We start from the raw sequence: 10000 nt of genomic DNA, 5'->3' as shown, positions 1-10000 counted from the left end.
ATACTACAGTGTACTATACTACTGGTGTACTGTAGTAATATACTATACTACAGTGTACTATACTACTGGTGTACTGTAGTAATATACTATACTACAGTGTACTATACTACTGGTGTACTGTAGTAATATACTATACTACAGTGTACTATACTACTGGTGTACTGTACTAATATGCTATACTACAGTGTACTATACTACTGGTGTACTGTACTAATATACTATACTTCAGTGTACTATACTACTGGTGTACTGTGCTAATATACTATACTACAGTGTAATATACTAATATACTATACTACAGTGTACTATACTACTGGTGTACTGTACTAATATACTATACTACAGTGTACTGTACTAATATACTATACTACAGTGTACTATACTAATATACTATTCTACTGGTGTACTGTACTAATATACTATACTACAGTGTACTATTCTACTGGTGTACTGTACTAATATACTATACTACAGTGTACTATACTAATATACTATTCTACTGGTGTACTGTACTAATATACTATACTACAGTGTACTATTCTACTGGTGTACTGTAGTAATATACTATACTACAGTTTACTATACTACTGGTGTACTGTAGTAATATACTATACTACAGTGTACTATACTACTGGTGTACTGTACTAATATACTATACTACAGTGTACTATACTACCGGTGTACTGTACTAATATACTATACTTCAGTGTACTATACTACTGGTGTACTGTGCTAATATACTATACTACAGTGTACTATACTAATATACTATACTACAGTGTACTATACTACTGGTGTACTGTACTAATATACTATACTACAGTGTACTGTACTAATATACTATTCTACTGGTGTACTGAACTAATATACTATACTACAGTGTACTATACTAATATACTATTCTACTGGTGTACTGTACTAATATACTATACTACAGTGTACTATTCTACTGGTGTACTGAACTACAAAACTATTATACTGTGCTGTGCTATACTGGTGCACTCCACACTGCCCTTTCCACCTTGACAAAAGGAACACCTATGTGTGAATGCTATTCATTGACTACAGCTCAGCGTTTAACACCATAGTATCCTCAAAGCTCATCACTAAGCTAAGGACTCTGGGACTAAACACTTCCCTCTGCAACTGGATCCTGGACTTCCTGACGGGCCGCCCCCAGGTGGTGAGGATAGGTAACAACACATCTGCCACGCTGATCCTCAACACTAGAGCCCCCCAGGGGTGCATGCTCAGTCTTCTCCTGTACTCCCTGTTCACCCACGACTTCGTGGCCAAGCACTACTCCAACACCATCATTAAGTTTGCTGACAACAACAATGGTAGGTGTGATCACCGACAACGATGAGACAGCCGATAGGGAGGTGGTCAGAGACCACACCTTTTCCCCCTCAGAGGACTGAAAAGATTTGGCATGGGTCCCCAGATTCTCAGAAAATGTGTACTTTTCTTTACAGCATTGTACTACTGGTGTACTGTACTACTGGTGTACTATACTGTGTTGTACTATAGTGTACTACTGGTGTACTGATCTACTGGTGTACTATACTGTGTTGTACTATAGTGTACTACTGGTGTACTGATCTACTGGTGTACTATACTGTGTTGTACTATAGTGTACTACTGGTGTACTGTACTACTGGTGTACTATACTGTGTTGTACTATAGTGTACTACTGGTGTACTGATCTACTGGTGTACTATACTGTGTTGTACTATAGTGTACTACTGGTGTACTGATCTACTGGTGTACTATACTGTGTTGTACTATAGTGTACTACTGGTGTACTGATCTACTGGTGTACTATACTGTGGTGTACTATAGTGTACTACTGGTGTACTGTACTACTGGTGTACTATACTGTGTTGTGCAATAGTGTACTACTGGTGTACTGTACTACTGGTGTACTATACTGTGTTGTACTATAGTGTACTACTGGTGTACTGATCTACTGGTGTACTATACTGTGTTGTACTATAGTGTACTACTGGTGTACTGTACTACTGGTGTACTATACTGTGTTGTACTATAGTGAACTACTGGTGTACTGTACTACTGGTGTACTATACTGTGTTGTACTATAGTGTACTACTGGTGTACTGTACTACTGGTGTACTATACTGTGTTGTACTATAGTGTACTACTGGTGTACTGTACTACTGGTGTACTATACTGTGTTGTACTATAGTGTACTACTGGTGTACTGATCTACTGGTGTACTATACTGTGTTGTACTATAGTGTACTACTGGTGTACTGTACTACTGGTGTACTATACTGTGTTGTACTATAGTGAACTACTGGTGTACTGTACTACTGGTGTACTATACTGTGTTGTACTACTGGTGTACTATACTGTACTACTGGTGTACTATACTGTACTACTGGTGTACTATACTACTATACTGTGTTGTACTATACTGTACTCCTGGTGTACTATACTACTATACTGTGTTGTACTATATTGTACTCCTGGTGTACTATAGTGTACTACTGGTGTACTATACTGTACTACTGGTGTACTATACTGTACTACTGGTGTACTATACTACTATACTGTGTTGTACTATACTGTACTCCTGGTGTACTATACTACTATACTGTGTTGTACTATATTGTACTACTGGTGTACTATACTACTATACTGTGTTGTACTATATTGTACTCCTGGTGTACTATATTGTACTACTGGTGTACTATACTACTATACTGTGTTGTACTATACTGTACTCCTGGTGTACGATGTTGTACTACTGGTGTACTATACTACTATACTGTGTTGTACTATACTGTACTCCTGGTGTACTATATTGTACTACTGGTGTACTATACTACTATACTGTGTTGTACTATACTACTGTACCTTGTATGCATGTCTGACTGTGTACTTTCATGTCTGTCTGACTCTACCTTGTATGTCTGTGGCGCTGTTGGACCTCTTCCCAGGTCGCGACCCCAGGGGACTGTCCACCTCGTCCCCACTCAGGACGTCATCGGAGGTCAGGGACACCTGGGACAAGTTACCATGGGAACTCGTGCTGCCCAGCGAACGCTTGCTGAACAAAGCAAACCTGGAGGGAGACAGAGACACAGTCAATATTTTTGAATACTAACTCGAGGCGAAAGATTAACTCCCATTTTGAGACAATCCCATGCTTGAGACTTCCCTGGTTTCCATGCTGACAGCATCACCAACACAGGGATGAGGACTTCCCTGGTTTCCATGCTGACAGCAGCACCAACACAGGGATGAGGACTTCCCTGGTTTACATGCTGACAGCAGCACCAACACAGGGATGAGGAGTTCCCTGGTTTACATGCTGACACCAGCACCAACACAGGGATGAGGACTTTCCTGGTTTCCATGCTGACAGCAGCACCAACACAGGGATGAGGACTTCCCTGGTTTACATGCTGACAGCAGCACCAACACAGGGATGAGGACTTCCCTGGTTTCCATGCTGACAGCAGCACCAACACAGGGATGAGGACTTCCCTGGTTTACATGCTGACAGCAGCACCAACACAGGGATGAGGACTTCCCTGGTTTCCATGCTGACAGCAGCACCAACACAGGGATGAGGACTTTCCTGGTTTCCATGCTGACAGCAGCACCAACACAGGGATGAGGACTTCCCTGGTTTACATGCTGACAGCAGCACCAACACAGGGATGAGGACTTCCCTGGTTTACATGCTGACAGCAGCACCAACACAGGGATGAGGACTTCCCTGGTTTACATGCTGACAGCAGCACCAACACAGGGATGAGGACTTCCCTGGTTTCCATGCTGACAACAACACAGGGATGAGGACTTCCCTGGTTTCCATGCTGACAACAACACAGGGATGAGGACTTCCCTGGTTTCCATGCTGACAACAAGACAGGGATGAGGACTTCCCTGGTTTCCATGCTGACAACAAGACAGGGATGAGGACTTCCCTGGTTTCCATGCTGACAACAACACAGGATGAGGACTTCCCTGGTTTCCATGCTGACAACAACACAGGGATGAGGACTTCCCTGGTTTCCATGCTGACAACAAGACAGGGATGAGGACTTCCCTGGTTTCCATGCTGACAGCAGCACCAACACAGGGATGAGGACTTCCCTGGTTTCCATGCTGACAACAAGACAGGGATGAGGACTTCCCTGGTTTCCATGCTGACAACAAGACAGGGATGAGGACTTCCCTGGTTTCCATGCTGACAACAACACAGGGATGAGGACTTCCCTGGTTTCCATGCTGACAACAACACAGGGATGAGGACTTCCCTGGTTTCCATGCTGACAACAAGACAGGGATGAGGACTTCCCTGGTTTCCATGCTGACAGCAGCACCAACACAGGGATGAGGACTTCCTGGTTTCCATGCTGACAACAAGACAGGGATGAGGACTTCCCTGGTTTCCATGCTGACAACAAGACAGGGATGAGGACTTCCCTGGTTTCCATGCTGACAACAAGACAGGGATGAGGACTTCCCTGGTTTCCATGCTGACAGCAGCACCAACACAGGGATGAGGACTTCCCTGGTTTCCATGCTGACAGCAGCACCAACACAGGGATGAGGACTTCCTGGTTTCCATGCTGACAACAAGACAGGGATGAGGACTTCCCTGGTTTCCATGCTGACAACAAGACAGGGATGAGGACTTCCCTGGTTTCCATGCTGTCAACAAGACAGGGATGAGGACGTCCCTGGTTTCCATGCTGACAACAAGACAGGGATGAGGACTTCCCTGGTTTCCATGCTGACAACAAGACAGGGATGAGGACTTCCCTGGTTTCCATGCTGACAACAAGACAGGGATGAGGACTTCCCTGGTTTCCATGCTGACAACAACACAGGGATGAGGACTTCCCTGGTTTCCATGCTGACAGCAGCACCAACACAGGGATGAGGACTTCCCTGGTTTCCATGCTGACAACAACACAGGGATGAGGACTTCCCTGGTTTCCATGCTGACAGCAGCACCAACACAGGGATGAGGACTTCCCTGGTTTCCATGCTGACAACAACACAGGGATGAGGACTTCCCTGGTTTCCATGCTGACAACAACACAGGGATGAGGATAGCCTGAAGACAACTCTGAATCTAGTCTAAATGATGAAAGTGATTGTGAATCAGTGGCAGAAGGTGTTCACAACAACCACTTCATAGAATAGTGAGTGGAGTACGGTTAGCTGGTAAAAAATTAAGAAAAAGACTCTTACGAGGCAACATTTTTGTGTTCGTTTAAAAGGCAGAGGGAGAACCTCACGCTCACAATCTCCTCTGCTGCATTCAGCGCTCGCCACAGATATTTCACCAGGAAGGGCATGAATTCAACGCACACTTTTTCCTCTTACAGACTTTCTCTCTCCCTAAATGAGAGAGAGGGAAATTACGTTTACAAACGAGTGTGCTCGTTTGTAAAGACCTGTTCGCCCTGCCTCACCCTGACCCACCGTGCCTCACCCTGACCCGCCCTGCATCACCCTGACCCGCCCTGCCTCACCCTGACCCGCCCGGCCTCACCCCTGACCCGCCCTGCCTCACCCTGACCCGCCCTGCCTCACCCCTGACCCGCCCCTGCCTCACCCTGACCCGCCCTGCCTCACCCTGACCCGCCCTGCCTCACCCTGACCCGCCCTGCCTCACCCCTGACCCGCCCTGCCTCACCCTGACCCGCCCTGCCTCACCCTGACCCGCCCTGCCTCACCCTGACCCGCCCTGCCTCACCCTGACCCGCCCTGCCTCACCCTGACCCTCTATCCTCTGTCTGAGCAGTGAGCAGATTTCTGAGCAGATTTCTACAGTAGGGTTATCCTCTATCTGAGCAAGATTTCTACAGTAGGGTTATCCTCTATCTGAGCAGATTTCTACAGTAGGGTTATCCTCTATCTGAGCAGATTTATACAGTAGGGTTATCCTCTTTCTGAGCAGATTTCTACAGTAGGGTTATCCTCTATCTGAGCAGATTTCTACAGTAGGGTTATCCTCTATCTGAGCAGATTTATACAGTAGGGTTATCCTCTATCTGATCAGATTTCTACAGTAGGGTTATCCTCTATCTGAGCAGATTTCTACAGTAGGGTTACAGTAACGAAGATAGAAGTTTACAAGGGAAAGCCCCACCGTCAAATGAAAAGCATGTTGGTTTGTCTCCAGCAAACATCAAACAAAAATAAACACCTATATCAACATTATTACTAGACCAAAACAAAACAAGAACTGAAAACAAAACTAACATGGTTTTTGGTTGTTGTTGTCGTTCCAAAATGGTGGCCAAAGGACAGTTTGCTTGTATTATTCAATACCATGGACTGCCACCTTGCTATGCAGGAGGAGCTCGTGGGTTCCAAAGATCCTGAGAGACATTACTCTGTCTGACACCTAACTCAGTCCTCCTGAGGCTAGAGAGATATGAAACTATTCTAGAAGGAACTACGTAAGGATAGTGTACTACTATTGGCAGGGCGTGGCAGTGGGCGTGGCCAATGGCTCGGTCCAGACCAAACATTTTAGAGGCCCTCCTCTGGGTCGCAGAGACAAAATGTTGCTTTTTTTTTAATGTTCTGAAATTCTACACATTTTTGCATTTAGGGTTGAAAGAAAATGTGCAGTTTTAAAGCTAATTTCCTGGATTTCAACACCTTTTGCCCTTTGCCTTTTGGCTAATGCCATGTTCTTATGCTTCTATTTATTTATTTATTTTCACCTTTATTTAACCAGGTAGGCAAGTTGAGAACATGTTCTCCTTTACAATTGCGACCTGGCCCAGATAAAGCAAAGCAGTTCGACACATACAATAACACAGAGTTACACATGGAGTAAAACAAACAAACATACAGTCAATAATGCATTCTGAGTAACTCAAAACATTTCCAACAAAATCCCCATGCCATGACAAAAAATCATAATATTTTTTTTATTTGAGATTCTCCTGACTCTTTAATTTCTGTGATTGATAGTTCTCAGATCTATCTCATTTATAAATATATAGCTCCATTATTTTTCATGCATACTTTATATCTGATTTTAGTTGTTCCACTGAAAACCTTTTACCATCCCATTAATTAGTCTGACAAATACTTTACAATGCAGAAAAAAAGGCCTGTATGTAGTGCACTATGTAGGGAATAGGGTTCCATAGGGCCCTGGTCTAAAGTAGTGCACTATGTAGGGAATAGGGTTCCATAGGGCTCTGGTCTAAAGTAGTGCACTATGTAGGGAATAGGGTTCCATAGGGCCCTGGTCTAAAGTAGTGCACTATGTAGGGAATAGGGTTCCATAGGGCCCTGGTCTTAAGTAGTGCACTATGTAGGGAATAGGGTTCCATAGGGCCCTTGTCTAAAGTAGTGCACTATGTAGGGAATAGGGTTCCATAGGGCTCTGGTCTAAAGTAGTGCACTATGTAGGGAATAGGGTTCCATAGGGCCCTGGTCTTAAGTAGTGCACTATGTAGGGAATAGGGTTCCATTGGGCCCTGGTCTTAAGTAGTGCACTATGTAGGGAATAGGGTTCCATAGGGCCCTGGTCTAAAGTAGTGCACTATGTAGGGAATAGGGTTCCATTGGGCCCTGGTCTTAAGTAGTGCACTATGTAGGGAATAGGGTTCCATTGGGCCCTGGTCTTAAGTAGTGCACTATGTAGGGAATAGGGTTCCATAGGGCCCTGGTCTAAAGTAGTGCACTATGTAGGGAATAGGGTTCCATAGGGCCCTGGTCTAAAGTAGTGCACTATGTAGGGAATAGGGTTCCATAAGGCCCTGGTCTAAAGTAGTGCACTATGTAGGGAATAGGGTTCCATAGGGCCCTGGTCTTAAGTAGTGCACTATATAGGGAATAGGGTTCCATAGGGCTCTGGTCTAAAGTAGTGCACTATATAGGGAATAGGGTGCCATAGCGCCCTGATCTAAAGTAGTGCACTACATAGGGAATAGGGTGCAGTTGGGTGACAGACTATATAAGGAAGTGGTATTGACTTTACCGTCCGTCAACGGAGAAGGACTCCATGTGTATCTGATCTTTGGGTAGATTTCTGACAAACTCGGCGTATTTCTGTCCAGGCTCGTACATCTTCGCGTTTTCACACAGGGCCTGGTAGTGGCCGGGGAGAGACACGGTCTGGGCCTGCTGCAGCTGGAACCAGTTGACTGTCACCTGGAGGGATATACAGTTAGAGAAAGTAAGTCAATAAGTCACCCCAAACTCTGGTGCAATACTCATGCTGTGTTTGCGGTCCCTGATCCACCAATAACTATATCCTGTGGCCTACTGTGTAACTCAGCGTTGTTTTGTCGTACTGCTTTTGCTTCATCTTGGCCAGGACGCAGTTGGAAATGAGAACTTGTTCTCAACTGGTCTACCTGGTTAAATAAAGGTGAACTGGTCTACCTGGTTAAATAAAGGTGAACTGGCCTACCTGGTTAAATAAAGGAGATCTGGTCTACCTGGTTAAATAAAGGTGAAAATAAAATGTTTTTATTTTTTTATTTTTTAAACTCACAGCTTTGAGTGTGAGGTCACACTGAGCCAGCAGTTCTCTGATCTGAGTGAGGATGTCTGTCTTGGTGCTGGCCAGCTCTGCCTTCCTGGCTCCTGCATCGGCTACACAGGATCTGTAGTGGTCCCTCGCATCCTCAGCCTGAGAGACAGGGAGGAGAGACAACATTAGAAAAGAAGGGGGTGGGGGGTCACCTCAAGGTTAGAGAAGCAGGAACTGGAAGGTTGTCGGTCACAGAGCTGGACTGTGGGAAATATAGCGCGAGTGACCTTGCAAATGGGTTAGATTCACCTGCTGCTGCTGGGCCCTTAATCAAGGAACTTAACATAACAGATTATTGGACAATAAAGCATAGCCTATTGACCTCAGTTAATTGGAAATGATCAGTCCTTCTGCCATACCTTCTGTAGAGCCTCCTCCTCCAGTTTCCTCTTCTTCTCCAGCTGCCTGGGCTGTTCCTCCTGGGAGCGGCTGGCTGAGGACTGGGCCTTGTGGTACTCGTCTGTCCTCTGGGTCTGGGCCCACTGGGCCTTACGCAGCGCCGCCTCGGACTCTTGCTGCACGGGAGAGGGGCGATACACACAGGTGAGTGAACACACACACACACATGGGTGAGTGAAGTAACACACACACACAGGTGAGTGAAGTAACACACACACACACAGGTGAGTGAACACACACACACACAGGTGAGTGAAGTAAACACACACACACACACACAGGTGAGTGAAGTAACACACACATACACACACACAGGTGAGTGAAGTAACACACACACACACACACACACAGGTGAGTGAAGTAACACACACACACACACACAGGTGAGTGAAGTAACACACACACACACAGGTGAGTGAAGTAACACACACACACACAGGTGAGTGAAGTAACACACACATACACAGGTGAGTGAAGTAACACACACATACACACACACAGGTGAGTGAAGTAACACACACACACACACAGGTGAGTGAAGTAACACACACACACACACACACACACACACACAGGTGAGTGAAGTAACACACACACACACACACACACACACAGGTGAGTGAAGTAACACACACACACACACAGGTGAGTGAAGTAACACACAGGTGAGTGAAGTAACACACACAGGTGAGTGAAGTAACACACACAGGTGAGTGAAGTAACACACACACACACACAGGTGAGTGAAGTAACACACACACACACACAGGTGAGTGAAGTAACACACACACACACACACACAGGTGAGTGAAGTAACACACACACACACAGGTGAGTGAAGTAACACACACACACACACACACACAGAGAGAAAGGCAGAGGGACAGAAGTCTCACAAACCATTTTCTTCTGTTCTCTCTGCCACTGCTCGTTAAGGTCTTTCCTCAGTTTGTCCAGCTCAGTCCTTCTGGACAACAGCGGCTACAGGACGCACAAAGAGGCACAACATAGAGGATTGTGTACATTGCACTTATTGAGTCTTGAAGGTTT

The 10000-nt window shown here is 45.3% G+C and overlaps 1 protein-coding gene across 1 annotated transcript in view; it reads right to left on the bottom strand.

Moving 5' to 3' along the window:
• LOC135536575 (rho GTPase-activating protein 29-like) overlaps window positions 1-9931 on the bottom strand; it is a gene marked incomplete at its 5' end in the record, with an annotated part of 13460 nt that extends 3529 nt beyond the window's left edge. The window contains 5 exons of the mRNA XM_064962868.1: window positions 2928-3088; window positions 7994-8166; window positions 8513-8650; window positions 8911-9066; window positions 9851-9931. Of these exons, the coding sequence (XP_064818940.1) occupies window positions 2928-3088; window positions 7994-8166; window positions 8513-8650; window positions 8911-9066; window positions 9851-9931 (709 nt within the window). The remainder of the gene's footprint in view (window positions 1-2927; window positions 3089-7993; window positions 8167-8512; window positions 8651-8910; window positions 9067-9850) is intronic.
• Window positions 9932-10000: the final 69 nt, after the last annotated feature.

The sequence above is a fragment of the Oncorhynchus masou genome, unplaced genomic scaffold (genome assembly GCF_036934945.1).
Source record: "Oncorhynchus masou masou isolate Uvic2021 unplaced genomic scaffold, UVic_Omas_1.1 unplaced_scaffold_6374, whole genome shotgun sequence".
NCBI lineage: Eukaryota > Metazoa > Chordata > Actinopteri > Salmoniformes > Salmonidae > Oncorhynchus > Oncorhynchus masou.
Note: the sequence above shows the minus strand (reverse complement) of the source record. Positions and strands in the feature narration are given on the sequence as shown.